The sequence below is a fragment of the Podarcis liolepis genome (assembly GCF_965112155.1).
Source record: "Podarcis liolepis genome assembly, chromosome: 8".
Lineage (NCBI taxonomy): Eukaryota > Metazoa > Chordata > Lepidosauria > Squamata > Lacertidae > Podarcis > Podarcis liolepis.
The window spans coordinates 23,676,769-23,694,368 of record NC_139560.1 but is presented as its reverse complement, the minus strand read 5'-3'; the positions used below and the strand labels follow the sequence as shown (position 1 = coordinate 23,694,368).

At 41.2% G+C, this 17,600-nt stretch overlaps 3 protein-coding genes across 12 annotated transcripts in view; 1 reads left to right on the top strand and 2 right to left on the bottom strand.

Annotated features, from left to right (window-relative positions):
• RGS22 (regulator of G protein signaling 22) overlaps positions 1–3,223 on the bottom strand; it is an 80,543-nt gene extending 77,320 nt beyond the window's left edge. Inside the window, exons 1-2 of the mRNA XM_083517219.1 lie at positions 2,550–3,223; positions 954–982 (exon numbers count right to left, since the gene is read on the bottom strand). Coding sequence (XP_083373345.1) covers positions 954–982; positions 2,550–2,574 — 54 coding nt within the window. The 5' untranslated portion in view covers positions 2,575–3,223. The remainder of the gene's footprint in view (positions 1–953; positions 983–2,549) is intronic.
• VPS13B (vacuolar protein sorting 13 homolog B) overlaps positions 1–17,600 on the top strand; it is an 883,035-nt gene that overhangs the window by 488,524 nt on the left and 376,911 nt on the right. The window lies entirely within an intron of this gene.
• Positions 7,617–16,834, bottom strand: FBXO43 (F-box protein 43). Of its 9 annotated transcripts, none has more exons than XM_083518187.1 (8): positions 16,534–16,834; positions 15,222–16,300; positions 14,587–14,660; positions 13,490–13,558; positions 11,049–12,565; positions 10,122–10,224; positions 9,012–9,197; positions 7,617–8,152 (listed from the first exon to the last, which is right to left on the bottom strand). In XM_083518187.1, exons 5-8 carry the CDS (start codon positions 12,539–12,541, stop codon positions 7,904–7,906), a joined length of 2,031 nt encoding a protein of 676 aa, XP_083374313.1. In that variant the 5' UTR covers positions 12,542–12,565; positions 13,490–13,558; positions 14,587–14,660; positions 15,222–16,300; positions 16,534–16,834; the 3' UTR covers positions 7,617–7,903. The 9 variants fall into 9 exon arrangements, with proteins under 9 accessions (XP_083374313.1, XP_083374312.1, XP_083374311.1 ...); XM_083518186.1 differs by having other exon boundaries at positions 13,490–14,660; positions 15,222–15,301; positions 15,543–16,300; XM_083518185.1 differs by having other exon boundaries at positions 14,556–16,300.

The window sequence follows — 17,600 nt, the reverse complement described above, 5'->3', positions numbered from 1 at the left end:
ACCTTACTATATTTAAGCCTATACAAAAAGTGGGTGGGTAAAAGAAAAATTGGATAGTGTTGACATGGCCAAGCTCTTAAAGCCACAATGTAATAACAGTATGAGAGCTACATGTTTCAGGGAAATGATGATGTTAACATGCAGCATTGCAGCGGCAGTTACAACCTAAACCTTTGTTATCTTATTTTATTTCAGGGCCCACCCTATTCCTTTGATTGTAATCTGTTTTAACTGTTTTTAATTTTGAACTTTAAACTGCTGTAACCTGCCCTGGGACCTGCTGGTGAAGGGCAGGTAAAATTAAAAATTAAAAAAATGTGTGCCTAAGGTTGCAATCCTATACATGTTTACTGGAAATAAGTCCCACTGAAATTCTGAATAGACAAGCATAGGAATGCACTGCAGGTATGTGTCCAGTAATTAAATGCATATCTGGCAAACCTTTAATTAGTAAAAATTAGTATGCTTTTCTTAGTTTAATTAGTCCATAATGCAATTTATCCTATTATCCTAATTTTGAAATTTGTCCTAATTTTGAAATTAATATCCCCTCTGCTTTGTAGTTTGAATTTTCTTACAGCTGGGGTCTAATCCTATACAAGTTTACTAAGGAGTAAATTCTATTGGACACAATGTGACTTACTTCCAGGAAAATATGCATAGGAAAACGTGCACCATAATAAAGAAAATAATAATAATTTTGAAATAATGTTTAAAAAATCTTTTCCAATTTCTATCCCTGTCTTGTGATATAAGAAGTTAATTTTCTTGGTTGAGTGGATGACAACTAATAGGGAGTGGAGTGTGAGGCATTGTTGCTCCTCTGTTTCATTCTTGTTTCACTTAAGAAATTCCATGACATATAGCAATTATATTTACATCATATTTATATTTATAATAACTACGTGATTCATCTATAAACTGAGGGCAGGAGGGGGGGAAAGTTTACTTACAAACTCATCGTCTCTTATGCTGGGGGGCACTGAAACACAACACAAAAAGAGAAAGGGAATAAAAGTTATTCAGCCAAAGCATTTTTCATTTGTTTTTAATCTTACCAGAGATCAGTGATCACTAACTATGCAAATGTAGTTGTAAATATTGAGAACAATGTACATTTTAGAACCAAGAACCCATTTGCATATCCAAAAAGCAGCTATTTCACAATAAAATAAATATATTCCAGATAATATTATTTGCAAGATACAGACTGATATACTTGTTTGTAAAGGACAGTAAGGAGGAGATGGAGATATATATCATTTTGTGGGGCTCATCCCATATTGAGGACCTCACTGGGCCCTTTTCAGGATGTTTGGGTGTATAAGTTTAGCCTTGGCAACTTTGTCATCAGCTCATTTCTTGCATATGTAAGAGCAACTTGTTTTGCAAATATCAACATATCATCTGTTTATTAGCTCTATATACCACCCACAAAAAAAAGTTTCACCTGCCGATTCCTGCATATGAAGCTGCTGCTAAAAGCAAAGGAACCGTTTTGGAATTAGTTTGTTTTCTAGCCAGTGGCCAATTCTAATGAATTATTCTAAAAATTGATGTACAGAAGTGAAAACATGTAGTGGGCCTAAGCAATAAAAAAAACTGGGGTTTTAAAAACAATAGTTTCCTGAAATATACTTTAGGGAAATGACAACTGAATTGGCCAACTTATGAGTCTGCAGTATCCACCTATAAGATGTGCATTCAAAATCTAATGGGTTCAACTCCTGGATGAATCCTGCTAACAGAAGCAATCCTAAATGGCTGATACAATGGATACAGAACTGGACTCTAATCCAGGAACTTTTAAAACAGACACCTGTCACAAGTGCAGCTAATCTATGGGCCAGAACTTCCAACATCCCTGAGCATTGGCCATGACAACTGAGACTGATGAGTGTGGGTGCAACAACACCTGTAGGGCCTTAGTTACGCCTGGTAACTAGGCTTTTCCTTGCACAGCCTCAGTATCTGACCCTGTGCAATAAGTCTGTACAACTCAGTTTACCGTGTAGATTAGAAAATGAAGGCTACCCACGCTAGCACTTGTAAATAAATATATGACTGTGCACCTTTATAAAAAGAAGATAGGTTACCTATGTTACCAAATTTGTGTACAACAATCCCAGAATTTGGGACACATAAAATCTACTGATTTCAGTAGATTTCAGCGCACCGCTCTGTGTTAAAGAGTGAACAGGGTATTTCCCCTGTGGAATAGTGTGGAGTCCATAAACATACTAATTGGACAATACATGCAACCAAGTCCTCTGTCGTTTGTATGAGCTTTTGGAACATGAGAGCAGATTGCTCTTTCCACTTGAGCCTGCATGTTCACACGTGACGCATTCCAATCTAAAAAGCGCTTCTGAGCATCACTTGTGAACGTGCCCTTTAGGGTTCTGGGGCTTGGCTGGCTGACAATGTATTTTCCTTCCAGCGTTCATCATCCCTCTCCCTCCCACTGAAACATGAACTGTGACGGGATGAAAGCGGAGCACATCCGATCCTCTTTACTGTCTGCTATGCTCTCCGGCCGCAGTACATACCCGTGGTGAGCTTCTTCTCCCGCATGGTGAGGATGGGCGCACTGCCTCGGTATAGCTCGTGATCCCGCCTAAGCGCCTGAGCTAAAGCCTCATGGTCCTCAGGGGAGCCCGGGGAAATAACTTCAGCTGGGCCCGGGGCAAAGAGACTGCAGCGGGCCTAAGCCTGGGCACGCACGAATTGCTCGGCGTTTACAACTTGTCCTAGTTATTGCGCGCTATCACAGCCGAGCTGGGTTGCTATGGAGCTGCTGCAGACCGTGCACAGGGGAAACAAGGCTCCTTGACTCCATGAACAAACATTTGCCTTCTTGGGGGCGAAGGCTTTCTCTCGGCTTGGCTAGCCAGCCGGATAAAGCGAGGCGCGCGGAAGCAACGAGCACACAAGTGGTTTAACCTGGGGGAGAAAATCTCCCCGTCGGTGGACAGGCGACCGGTTCCTTCCAATACGCCCTGCCTTCACTTTCAGCCTCGAGGGGGCGCAGGACCGCCCTGCCGGGTCTGCAAACGACAGCGCCCTCTCCAGTCCTAGCCGGTTAGGAAATAGCTTGAGGGTCTCTCCCTCTCTCCCCCCCGCCCCCCCCCCAAAAGCCCGCTGCGTTTAGACGGCTGCAAAGATTTGCGTTGGTGATAGGATCCTTCAGGTGTTGCCCACGCTGCTTGCAGCTCCCATCACCTGCGAGAGGAGGGGGTTGGTTCGCCGATATTGTGATGCATTTAGCAACGCGTAATGCTGCCTTGGTGACGATTGTGCTGTGTAGAATTCTTATCTGCCCTTCCTGGCAAGCGTCCCCCCTCTCTCCTTTAAGCAAACAACTCTTTGGCATGACCCCCCCTCGGCTTCAAAATAACGTCGACCAGTCTGGCAGGGGCACGTACATTCCATTTCCATGGAGGAGTTGCTCTTTGAACAGGCTTTTCTTAACTATCCTGGTGCAGATTCCAGCAGGTTTAGGGCTCAACAGGGGCAAAAGGTTTTCTCCATAACTTGAAGAGGCGCGGCAAAATTTGAATGCAAAAAGGGTATATGGCCTTTAGTTGCCCCCGATTGACTGATTCAGTATAAATACCTCCAACAATTCAGCCTAGAACAGCTGAGGTTCAAAATATCTCTGCAAAAGAAACGGTGCTGATGACATTTGTAATCATAATTAATTTCTCTACATGTCATCAACTTTGAGAGTTAATTTGAAGGATTTCCAGCCCCCCCCCTTTAGAGATATGTGAAAATACGGGTGGTTTAAAAGCTGATAGTTTAATCCTGCGGAAACTTACTTTGGGCTATGGAAAAGTGAGAGGTGAATCGTAAGTCCAGTGGCGTAGCGTGGGGGGTGCAGGGGGGGCCGGCCGCACCGGGCGCAACATCTGGGGGTTAGGGTTAGGGGGCGCAAATCCACGGGTTAGGGGGCGCAAATCCACGGGTTAGGGGGCGCAAATTACTTGCCTTGCCCCGGGTGCTGACAACCCACGCTACGCCACTACGTAAGTCGTATCAAAGGGTTCCACTGTCTCACTAAAGTATTAATTCTGAATTCCTGCTCCTGATTATGCCCTTATTCCTATCTCTGCTCATGGGTTGGCTGTCTGCCATTTATTTTCTTAATTCATGCAGTCTCCTTTGCGCCAAGAATAGTAGATTTGCTTCAAGTTAATTTTCATAGTGGCCATAATAGCCTGTAATTTATATTTATTTCTCCATATAAAACGGAAATTGAATGTCCAAGATCCCCGTGGGTTTGTGCATGTTAACACTTTGGTAGTAAACAATAAAATCAGATTTTATTGTTAGCAGAGGCTGACAGTGCAATCCTTTCATGTTTATTCAGAAGTAGCCCACCTCCATTCAAGGGGGCTTGCTCTCTCAGAGGAAAAAATAATCGCTTCATCCAGTCTGGCATTCTTCTTTCCCACCCTTCTTCCATATCTGTGGGGGATTATCAGATGAAATTCATCAACATAAGTGAACAGTACGGCGCCTCTAAATGCCTCAAATCCCAGCTTCAGATTCAAACAACCAGACAACTACAGTGGTACCTTGGGTTACATACGCTTCAGGTTACAGACTCTGATAACCCAGAAATATTACCTCGGGTTAAGAACTTTGCTTCAGGATGAGAACAGAAGTTGCGCTCCGGCAGCGCAGCAGCAGGAGGCCCCATGAGCTAAAGTGGTGCTTCAGGTTAAGAACAGTTTCAGGTTAAGAACAGACCTCCGGAATGAATTAAGTACTTAACCCGAGGTACCACTCTAGAGTCAACCCAAATAAAACTATCACTGCAATCAAGATACAGCTCAGGTTAAGAAGCCCATTCACTTCCTATGCTAGCTCTGTTGACTAGCACTTTACAAATGTAATGATTCCAACAAAGACAAATCGTTTGACACTACAATGAAACTGATATCGAAACCTGACTTTACTGATGACCAAAGTGTATTATTATTTTATAATTCTAAGAGACCAACAAAACACCCACTAAATGAGAGGATATATTCCACAGAGTTCTGGAGGCCCATGGTTAGGCTATTTTAGTCATCCTATCACCACAAGGAAGCAACAAGCCTGGGATTTGTCAGCAACCTAATGACACCCCAACTTATTGGAATACTTGTGTTTCCAGAGCTATGCTGAATATTCTTTTTTCCAGCAAATGTCCTCCTATGTGCGCTAAGCCAGCTGAGCTGCTAGGGAGACCAAGAAAGAAGTCATAACTTAGTCCTGATGAGCCAGCTTCTTCTTGCCTTCCAGGTCTTTAACATGATCTCACTGAAACAAACAAAGACTTCTCAGAGCCATAAGTTATAACTGATAGCCAAAGGAAACACATTTTAAATATTAAATACTCATTGGCTATAGTTGGCAGGCAAGGCTGATGCATGAACCTACAATGCTAAGTTTACAGATGCACTGAATAGCCTAAAAGCATTAGTTCAGGTTCACACCCCCCCCAGCTTTTGTGAAGTATTTTTCGAAGATGAATCTTTGATGTCCCCTAGCGGTGAAATTGAGTATATTTCAATGAACAATGCACAGAAGAGCTTCAGATATCAAACACCAAGGGAATAGAAATATGTTTTGTCACTCTGAACCTACTCGCTCCAAACCCTCCTACACGCCTCTTAGCACAGGCTCCCCTGAAGATCCAAATTCAACAAAGAAAGAATGGCCTCCGTTTCTCACAAGATCATCTGGCAGCAACTTAAAGTACTCAGAAGGGGGGAGAGTAGGCGTTTTAGTGTCTGGTTTATATCACTTGGGTTCGTATGGCATGGATACTGTTGAAATTAATTTCATTCTAGTAATGGAAAAGCACAGGCAATTTGGAACCATATTTCCATGCTGTGATAGAACCTTTTTTTGGAAAAGATTTCTTCTGGCTTGTTCTCTTTGCCCCTTTCTTATGAAATCTCGTATTAACTTTATCATTATCTGCTTCAACATACTTCATGTTGAAACAGTTAACATTGCCATCTTCTTTCTATGTATTTTATTTTATTTTATTTATGCCCATTACAAATTGCCATCTATGCTGCTGATCCATAATTTCTTTAGGTAAACACTCTTGCGCTCTCGCTCTCTCTCTCTCTTACACACACACCAAGGCATTTCCATATGCAACAACTGGTTTGTGGACAAATTGCCACCGACTATGTGACTGCAGAAGGAAGATGAAACACACACGTCAAGGGCTTTGAAGAAACACAAACTCAAGATGAAAGGGAGAAATGAGCTAAGAGAAAGACACATTTGGCAAATCCTCACCATTAATCAACTCCTGCTAGGATACCTGTGTCCCCACTGTGGAAGAACATGTGGATCCAGAATTGGCCTCCATAGTCACTTACAGACAAGACTGTGTTCATGGAAGACAATCTTACTCAGCTACGAGTGATCGCCAAAGAAAGAAGACTGTGTCTAATTCTTGGCACCACAATTTAAGGATGCTGACAAGCTGGAATATGTGCAGAGGAAGGCAATCAAGAAGATCAAGAGACTGGAAACCTTATGAAGAATGGTTGAAGGAGCTGGGCAAGAGGAAACTGAAAGGAGATAGGACAGCCATCTTCAAATATTTCAAGGGCTGTCACATGGAACAAGCTTGTTTTTGCCTGCTTCAGATGGTAGGACCTGAACCAATGGATTCAAGAAAGGATACTCCAACTAAACATATTAGGAAGACCTTTCTGACAGAGTTGTTCAACAGTGGAATGGACTCCCTCCAAAGGTGGTGGACTTGCCTTTCTTAAAGGTTTTTAAGCACAGGTTGGATGGTGTTTCCAGCATTGCAACGGATTGGACTGGATGAGCCTTGAGATAACTTCTAACTCTACAATTCTGATTCTATTATCACTTGTACAGCTTCACTTGCATTCGCAGCACAGTTGATTAGGAGGAAATGTGCATTATCAGTCAGTTTCTGTTCCTTGTTAGGAGGATGCAGTATTATAAACACAGCTTGGAATTAAAGCAGTCGTGAATGAAATAATATTTGTTTATTCTAAACTGATTATTTTAATGTATTTGTATATCTTCCAGATTGCCTTATGTTTGATCTCTTGTGATTTTATTATTCAGCTGCAACTGCCAGTTGCCTTGGAACTGTAGAAGGGGGTGAAATGATGGTCTAGCAATAGCCATCAAGCAGAAGGCTATGGACTGCCTACATGCTTCTGCAGGGAGTGTTGCACCTCTGTCCAGCTCAGATGATACTGCTGAGATTATCAATTTAAGGAGTAACAAATTTTATTAACTTGCAAGAACTGTTACCTAAATTTACTTGGTTTTCTCTTCTTTACCTTTTTCATTTTGCAGTGTGTCTATTAGATTGTTAACTTGGGCAAGCAGGGAGTCTTATCTTTTGATCTCTGTATAAGACTTCAGAAATAATAATAGTGATGCTTGATATTAAATAAAATAATTTTGGCTTGATCTATGCAGTATGTTTTAATGTACTATTATGGCAATATCTTCTCACATTTATCATAAAATACTCCTTAAAATTAACGAATATTTAATTATTTTTAATTTACCATTGTGACAAGAACAGTATTTAAAATCTCAGAACACGGTTGTAAGATGTAGTAAAAACTACATTGAAAGTACTTTATTGAAATCTCATTGAATGTGTCTGGCAAAGTGACAAACACCAAGACAAAGAGTTTAAAATGTTTTCACTTTTTTCTGGAATGTATCAAAAGTCAAGTTTAGGATATTTACACAGAGAATTAAATTATCAACTTGATTTATGGTCAAAATTACAATATGTAATACTTTCAAAATGCATAATTATTTAAAAGTGCTACCTATACAAAATAGAATTGAGGGGGAGGGGAAATACGTTCCATTCATTTGAAGATATTTAGAGACGTTTTAAGTTTCTCTTGCTTTTTGCACTTCCTGGCAGAGCATCTTTTCTGTTTTGTCGTTTAGCAGATGGACTGCTACAGTCTCTTGATCCGTGGAAGGCATAAAGACATAAAGTGCAAAAGTCAAACGCACAGTCCTCCCGGCTACAGAGTCCTCTTTTTTGAAAGGCTTGGTATTTTGCAGGACACCGACATCTTGGACAAGGTTTTAAAGCTTCGTCACTGAAAAGGGATCGGGCAACCTACATCAGGGGAAGAGATATTTAAGATTTGGTCATGCATTCATTTTTATAAGGCTGCTAACTACCCCATCCTGTTTCTTTAATTTCTAGAGAGTTGCATCGGAATGAGTAAATTAATTTTCACTATAGAAATATATCAAGATAGAAGAGTCAATAAAATTTTATCCCAGATGACAAGATACAGCAAAAGAGACAAATGGTAAATGTTACTAATATGGGCCTACGGGCTGTATCCAACTAAACAGTTCCTCTACTGCAGAAGTCAGCAAACTTTTTCAGCAGGGGGCCGCTCCACTGTCCCTCAGACTATATTTTGGAAAAAAATATGAACGAATTCCTATGCCCCACAAATAACCCAGGGGATGCATTTTAAATAAAAGCACACATTTTACTCATGTAAATACACCAGGCAGGCCCCACAAATAACCCAGAGATGCATTTTAAATAAAAGGACACATTCTACTCATGTAAAAACACGCTGATTCCTGGACCGTGCGCTGGTCGGATTGAGAAGGCGATTGGGCCGGATCTGGCCCCTGGGCCTTAGTTTGCCTACCCATGCCCTACTGCAAGGACTTTTAGCTGCAAATTGGAACTTCCCCATCATCTCCTCTCTCCCTGTGCAACCCCTGAATTTGTTATGGGGTTTTCCCCAGCCCTCTGGGGCCAACTTAGGGGGTCACATAGAAAAGGACAAAGTGAGGAAGGTCCAGCTAAAAGTCCTTGCACTAGCAGAACTGTCTATTTAGATAGCCCCGTCACTTTCCCCTCATACTTCTTGTGGCAGCCTTCGCTTAACTTGTATCTGGCAACATTCATTACTTAAGGAATCTTTCTCACACATACTGCAGTTTCCTACCTTTACACACACTTCTTCTTTGCTAGCTGACTGAAGAACAGGGCTGCATCCACGAGGTGTCAAAGACTCGTCACAAGAGGGCTGCATTTGTAACACAGCAGGTTTTGCTTGAGCCTGGACTGATCGTAGTGCAAATCTGGTCATCAGAAGTCTAGTGGCAGCATCTTCAGTATCTGGCAGGTGTCTCTGGTAAAATAACCAAATACCACCAATTACTTCCGCAAAGAACAAACTGAATGTGCTGTTTACTATTTAATGCCAGCCATGGCTTATAGCAGAAGCCCATTCTGGGAAGAAGGGGATGCCATGTGGTCAGAACCATCTTGGGTGCTGGCTGGAGAGGTGGCAACACAGAGACTGGGGAGCACGGCCGGCTGCTCTAGACTCAAGCTGCCTGAAGCCATGAGAGAAGCAGGGAGAGACACTCTTGAGAGGACAATGCTGTAAGATCTGTAGCTCCCTCCAGCTACACTCAGGTTGTATATATGTGAATAAATTCACTAGTCTATACCATGTCTTGACTCTCAATGGAAGCACAACTCTGGGTGAGGGGGTGGAACCCCCCAGAATTTTGTGCACTGCTTGGCAGAGATTGGCGGTTGGTGTGCCACCTTTGTTACAATACAGCTTGCAAAAATAGTTTGGCACAGAAAGGAAATAAAGATGATTCGAGTATGGGTCAAAGGGAGACGACTACGAAAAGGACCAGGTTTAATCCAAAACTGATCTGCCAGAAGCATTTTAAAAAATCAAAACAAACCCCCAACAAACCTCTAAGAGGGCTTGAAAGAACTATTTAAAAATAAATGTGCTAAATGTGTGGCTAGACACTAAAGACAGTGGGTTATATCCAACTAAGTCATACTGAGTAGGCCCACTGAAATCAATAAACTATGAATCTAGTTTATAGACTCATTTCTATCCTCAGTATGAATTTGTTGGTTATCACCCTAAATCTTTTAATCAATAAGTAGCACATGTAAGCAGTACAACAAATTTCATCTGATGAAATGTCTATTAGATATAGAGTTTTATTTCTGCTTTTCCTCCTCTTCAACCCATACTGTCTCACCAAACACCCTCAATAATGCCCGTGCAGTGGTATATTACCTTAGCTTCAACTGCCAGCTGTTTTATGTACAACTTTCTCCTCCGATTCGCATGTCTATCTTGTATAACAATTTCTCGCCAGTTCTTGCTTACTTTCCACATACTAAAATAAAGAATCGCTATCAGCCACAATTCAAACATTTTGCTAGAATTCAGAATAGGGCTGCTTTGTCCTCAAGGAACCTGATCTGCATTAATGTCTTCATCAAGAATGAATAAATCAACTTCAATGATAGCTGCAGCACAGGATCAAGGGGACAAGTGCTCTGAAGCTGATATACATCAAAGTATAGGGGTATTTACATATATATTGGTCACTTTTAATCATCATACCCTCTTGTCACAGAGGGACAGACAACAATATTTTATTTGCTAATGTTTGCCGTTAATACATAGCATTTTTAAATATTATTTATGCTTCAACCTTGCTATGCTTAATAGTTATATGCCAAATTCCCAAACCTTAATTAATGGAGGAATCCAAAAGATTTGTCATTTTGTAAAAGGTTATCATAATACAAAAACAGGGTATCCAAATGGGAAAACTGGAGTGAAGTTGTAACTGCAACAAAACATGGAGTGCTTCAGGTTTCTAGCCGCTCCCTTCCATTTTTCCTTCCTTCCCCGTTTTTCATTCCCCACCCCAGGCAGCTAACACCTGTGCCCACTAAGGATGTTCAGTCTTCTGTGGCCTGCTCTGGGTTTCGCTTAGATTTTTCTCCAAATAATTTTTGTTCTTCCGCAAATTATGATGCTCCCACAAGCCTCATGGTGCCTCCCATGTGTGTAGATGGTGCCATTTTAGCTACATAAGCATAAGCACCAGATAACTGAATTCACTACTAGTATACAGAATTTCAATTATGTTACACTTGTACAATGCCATTAGGGGGCACCCAGTGAAAGTCCCGAAGTTGTTTCTTTTACCTGCATAGGCTTTCCACAGTCAGGATATCTAAAATCAAAGTAAGAACATGTCTTAAGTCTCTGATTCTTAATTCTGTTAATATATCTAGTTTCTCAATGCCCATTTTCCTGCCAATGAGTTGAGCCACAAGACACTTCAGCGCAGATATGTCAGCTCCATCAATTTTCTTCAGCAGGTCATCTTGTTTTGTTCTTTTACTTCTGTTTTGCATAAATAGCGCACGCACTATCTGCAAAGCAGGGGTTCTTGACAGACTGCCAAAATCTGGAGCCATGCATTTGTCATCCTCATGAAAAACCAATTCATTGCTTTCGGCGATAGAGCCAGCTATCTTTAGTATGCATTTTGAATGAGCAACAGTGGTATCACAGTCCTCCTCTTTTTCTGATTGGGAACCACATTCTGAAAGTGTGGATAATCTTCTTGAGCGTTGTAGCTTTCTTACCTTTCTTTTAGAGTTTAGAGTGCTAGATGATTCCGTACGTTTTTGAAGTAGTTCTTGGAAAGACCCCTCATGTTCTGACAAGGACTCCTCCGATTTATCTAAACTAAGTGAATTATAGCTGCTGCTGCTACCAGGGGTTGATAGGCTCAAGTCACTTATTTCTTTAACTGGAGGGGTATTTATTTCAGATATATTAAGACTAAATCCTTCTACAAGACTATTGATGGGTGTGATAAATCTATCATCATTTGTCTCAGACAATGTACAGTTAGGAGTTTCAATCAATTCTGGACAAGTGCTTTGATCATTAAAACTATTAAGAACATTGTCAATAAAAATATTAGGTGTATTTGTAGATGATTTAGGCTGGATTGGAGATAAACAACCTGGCTCGGACAAGCAGCCGCCTTTAGATTTTGAATCATCTATTGTAGATGTCCTCTGCTGAGAGAAAACAAGCCTGAGTTTCTGACAACCAGAAATAGGGTCCTCACTTTTTAAAGTACTAGTAGCCAAAGGCTTGTAGCTCTTCTCTCTTGGAGAATCCAAGGCACATTTTGAAATTATTTCATCAAGACTAAGAAAGTGAGCTAAACATGCTTTTTTCTGACGGCTCCCTGAAGATACTTGTTTTTCAGAACACCCCAAAGAACCAACAGAAGCTGATTTAGACACAAGCAATCTTCTGCGGAGTGACAAGTCTTTTTTAACAACTTTTGGTGTTTCATATAAGTCTGTATGTGTAATTGGTTCCTTTCTTTCTGATAAAAAGATAACATTTTCATGGTCAATGGGAGACAATGAAGTGCTTAAACTAGAATGTGCATGTTTTGAATATTCAGGCAGGCTTGTGTCATTCTGTTCGCCTTTATGTTCTGCATCATTATAATCAAAGCTTGGGTCTTTTAATGATCCATTGTATCCACTGTCATGAAATATGGAAGGGGAGCAAGAATCTTTAAAGCTGAAGTATCTTGCACTGTTGCCGGGAGAGGTCAGTCTGCCTCTTTTAAGAATACTGGATAGAATTGAGTGGCTTTCTGACATCTTGTGCTTGGAACTGGTTATGATCTGTAAAGTGGAAACAGCATTTTACAATTAATAACATCATACCTGGAATCTCTGGGTACCAAACAAAACACTTATATGAAGCTATTTCATCAGAGAAGGAAGCCAGTCACCACAGTTGAATGCTGCTAGAATAGGGATTGCCTATGTACCTATTATAAAGTTATAGGAAAAATGCTCCGCTATGTTCATAGTAAGAGGTCACTCAAGTTATCATTTACCATTCAGTTGCCTCCTTTAAAAATACCATGACATTACACATTCACAAATAAGGGTTATAGTTTTTCAAAAAGCTCGTATTGAAGTAACCGGAAGCCCCCGCCATGCAATCTTAACCATATCTAATCAGAAGTCCTATTTAATTTAATGGGGCTTCCCCTTCTGGTAAGTACAGTTAGGAACGCAGTCATAGCCTTCATTTGAGTGATATGGCTTAGTAACCTTGCATATATAGACAGAGCAAAACAAATAGACAGAGCATATATAGACAGAGCAAAACAAAAATGTGTCTTATCAATAAGCAGTAAAATGTACAGCTAATAGCATGAGGGGCATTAGAGAGATTTCAGATTATGCTCCTATGTGGTATAAAGGCTCTCCTTAACTACAAGCAAATGTGTCTTGAGTCAGTTACTAGCAGTCAGTTAGTAAAAATGATTTTAAACATTAGCTTAAATTGGTCTCTGTTCTTAGTGATTTAAAATCAATCCACTCCAGGGGCGGTACATTCTGTTTTGCTGCTTGCTGCTGCCTCACCATACCACACTTACCTATGTTGTGCGGCGGCAGCCACAAAGCACCAGCAGCAGCGCTGGCTTTCATGAGATCTATTTCTGGGTTAGCAGAATCTGTAACCTGAAGTGTAAGTAACCTGAGGTTCCACTGTATTTGCAATGACTCTTCAACAAACTAGGATTTTGTACTTACCCTGATGGAGTCACAAGGAGGCTGAAGTTAAATAAATACTCCACAACTGTACAGGCATCACCTAGGATGCTGAGGGACAAAAACATTTGCTATTACAAAACATAGCATAGCTTTCTTAGACTTTAGTATATGGTGGGCCAAAGTTTCTTATGATTGTATGGGAATCACAGGTTGTGCAGAACACAGCAACCTATCCCAATGGTAGGTTATCAGCTGACAGTATAAATGAGGTCTCCCAAGTCCTGCACTGCCTTTCAATTATAATCCAAGGTAGACCTATAGTCTTAAAATGCATTTGTAATGCAGTTACTACCTCCACCCTCCAGTTAAGTTTGTACTGTGTTCTTGGGATAACATTTCATGTGTTTGATGAAGTGGACTCTACAAAAGTATTGTGAATTATAAATGTTTCACTCTTTAAGGCACAAGACTAACACACCGACGCAGAGAACAAACTGACATTTTTAGTGTCTTCCTTGTAAAATAAAAAGGAGGCTTAAGTAGCTAAGTTTTTAGCTTAAAGTAAAGACAGCTGAAGGAACATGACACAGGATTATAAAAACCATGAACAATATAAAGAAAGTAACCAGAAGAAGTGTTATTCACGTTCTCAACACAGGAGAACCAAGGGTCATCTAACGAAACGGATTGTTCTGAACTTGCTACTAGGGAGATGGAAGTACTTCAAACAATACAAACATTTACCTAGAGAATCAACTGTCACAGTTGTTGCTATAGCCACTTGCACAGATGGCTTTAGGGTTGTCAGATCACAACCCGGAGGTTTCCCCTGTACTTTTAATCTAACACTGAATCAGAAGTTAATTTCTCTCTCCCCATTTCCCTGTCTTTTTGCTTGTGTCTTGTCCCTCTGTGATAGTAAGCACTCCTGATCAGCTGCAAATCATGTCTCATTCAGTGGTGGACTTAAAAGTACAGAGGAGCTTTTCAAACGACTCCTGGAAAGTGGAAACTTACTATTTTTTTAAAGGCTTAGATATACAGTATACACACTGCTTAGGAAAATTGCAAAATGGAACCTCCATTGGTGGCAAGTTGTAATTACCAGCTATCTGGAGCAAACAGGAAATTATCACCTGTACACAAGATACCAGTGTCATCTTCCTCAGTTGCTTGGAAGATGTTTAGAATTTAGAACTATGATCCTCTGCTTTAAGTAAGTAAGAAAAGAAAAAGTTATTAGTATAAATGCAGAGCCAGTAGAAGACATAGAAGGCAATAGTGTGTGTTTCTGGAAACAACTAGATTGGGATAATAATTTCTTAAGGCACCATCCCCAGTATGCTCTGTTTAGGTGGCCTGCAAATTAATGCAAAAAAGGATAATTGTGCCTAAAAACAAAACTACAAATGTAAAGTCTTAACTTTACAGCTTTCTCTGTAGTGACTTTTAAAAATACTGACTATAAAAAACTGTTTGTCAATGTGTCTGTTTTAAGCAAGAGCATTAGAAAAGCAGGATTTTCTAGTGCAAATGTGTGTTTTCTTCACCCTCATAATTTCATCACCTATACCACAGTAACAGTACAATCCTACAGGTGTCTACTCAGAAGTAACTCCCATTGTTATTCCCAGATAATTGTGTACAGCCTCTACAGAACACTTTCTCCTTCCAGCTAGGATTTCATTAACTCCCATCATTCAGGAGTGATTTAGGGGAGAACAGTGGCTGTGTGAGATCTCCCTCAAAACCACACAACAGCCCTACTTACCTTGTGAATTTGAAAGGCAGGAGTCGCTTCTCATGAAGGTTTCCTTATTGTTAAAATAAAAATACCAGTACCTTTTTAACCTGGGGAGGAGGGAACGGTGAAATGGAGGAAAGGTGTCCAAGGTTGAGTAAAAGAAACAGAACAAGCCAAGCACTCTACCAAACATACAATCTTAATCATGAAACTGATAGGTATGGTTAGAGTCAAAGTATGTTCAAATGAATGGATTAACATTAAAGTTAATTAACTGTACTCTGTTTTCTTTTAGTAAATGGCCTAAAATAACAGGGACAGAAACGGGACTTTGAGGGGTTCAGTCACCTTGAGTGCGAAACACCACCAGCAGCAGTTCCACACACCCCAAATCCTCGCACAAGTCAATGGAGACGGTGAAAAGGGCTCTGCTCCCACATGTGGAGCAAGAGATGGGTGGGAGGCGGCGGCTGGGAAGAGTGATTAAAGAGGGCTTTTAAAAGGGAACGAATTCGCACCCATCCTAAGAACTGGCAGGGGCTGCGCGCAAGATCTATGCAGAAAGAGCACGGCTCTCTGCCTGTTGGAGAAAAAGCAGCAGCAGCAGCAGCAGCTCTGGGCTTCCCCCGCTCCAGCTCGCCTCAGCCCCAGAGCGTTGCCCTAAGCGAGAAAGAGAAACGCCTCCCGCTGCACTGCCCGCGTGCGCCTGCCGTGGTTTTCCCTCGCTCAGTTTTGAACTACCCGCCTTTTCCCAACTGCTGCAGCTTCTCTCCTCCGCTCCCTCTTCCTCCGCGTTGCCTCCTAGGAGAGGAGCTCAGAACGGACGCCACGCGCAAGACCGGCAGAAAGAGGGAGGGAGGGAGGCAGAGGGGAGAAGTTGCAGTTGTGCATTAATTGCAAAGGACAGAAAGTTTTGTGAACTGAGGCCGGGCAAGGAGCAAGTTGCCGAGCTTTTCTCTGAAGGCGTGCTAGCTAACACGCGTCGATGCGTGTGCATTTTTATAACCTGGGGGCGTGTGAAGGAGGGCTTTGGCCTGTCGATTTCCTATGGTTGACCTCCTTACCCCAGGACCCACTTCCTTTCACAAGAACTGGATTTCAGCTATCTGCCAATCACCCATTCCCACCACCCTTCTGAGTAATACCCCTCCCCACCTTCTCACTATATAGAAGGATCTGGCAACTTCTGTTTCAGTGTATCTGAGGAAGTGTGCTTGCACACGAAAGCTTATACCAAGAACTAACTTAGTTGGTCTTTAAGGTGCTACTGGAAGGAATTTTTTTATTTTGACTATGGCAGACCAACACGGCTACCTATCTGTAACTGGATTTCTCTGACCGTCTTCGGTGTTTTTCAGCCACACATGAACACATTTTATACCCCATATTCATTGAGGTGGATGTACACATTCTCTCCCCCCCTTCCCTATAGTAGATTATAATTTCCACTTCCCCCGCTATTAAGGAGAAGAGAAATATCATCTTTCACAGCATACAGAACTAATGTGAAGAATGAGCCAGGAAATCCAAGGTCCAAATCCTGCAAGGACCACAAATTGCAGTTCCCTCACTCCACCTGCAATGTTGACTAGTGTTGACTAAGTGTAGTGAGGGCTAGCTGTTAGTGTATTTTTTAATTATAAGGTTTTTTAAAGTGTATTTTAAATGGCAATCTGCCCTGGGACTTCCCTGGGTGAAGGGCAATCAATACATTAAAAATTAAAATAATAATAAATATTATTACAAAACATTGCAAGATAATGGAAGTGAATTGCTTTGAACGGTAATAAACGGAAATCTGCCCTTATTCCCTTATGGGGTACACAAGAGCCCTTGTAGAGTCCTTTGCAGGTTCTCCATCGGTCGGAGAAAAATAACAGGCCAACCAGAGAATTTTGAGAAGCCTGATTTTTATTGATCTGTTGCAACAGGGTGCTCCCCTCACACACAGGAGAGGAGGACCCAGAACCCAGCTTTGCCTTTATATAGACATTTTAAATTGCCCACCCTGGAGTTCAAGACCACCCCCAGAAACATCATAAATACATCACAGAAATCTGAGTGCGTTTTTTATCTCCTGTCTGGCAGGTTACCTGTTAATGCTTACTTGATTGGATACCCTGGGGAGCCTGGCCAGTCTTTTGTAATGATAAATACTTAGTTCCTGAGCTGAGTCACAGGCTTACACCCTATTCATATCTTAAATGTGCCCTTAAGACAGGATTTGTGAGAAAAGAACCAATGGGGAGGTTTCCCACTTTGACCTTGCAGAGAAGTATGTGAGGTCAATTTGTTCAGGACTTTTTTTCTGTGGGGTTTCAGACATGTGGTTTATATATTTTTGTATGTGTTTACTTGGTACATTTATGAACAGAACAGTCTAAAATACTACTGTATACTCCTTAA

Coding starts and splice junctions, on each gene's coding strand:
- FBXO43 (XM_083518183.1), bottom strand. CDS start 12,541: ATGTCAGAAAGCCACTCAATTCTATCCAGTATTCTTAAAAGAGGCAGA. Junction 10,225..11,048: donor ACTGTGGAAAGCCTATGCAG/GTAAAAGAAACA, acceptor TCTTTATTTTAG/TATGTGGAAAGTAAGCAAGA. Junction 8,153..9,011: donor AAGAAGAAGTGTGTGTAAAG/GTAGGAAACTGC, acceptor CCCCTGATGTAG/GTTGCCCGATCCCTTTTCAG.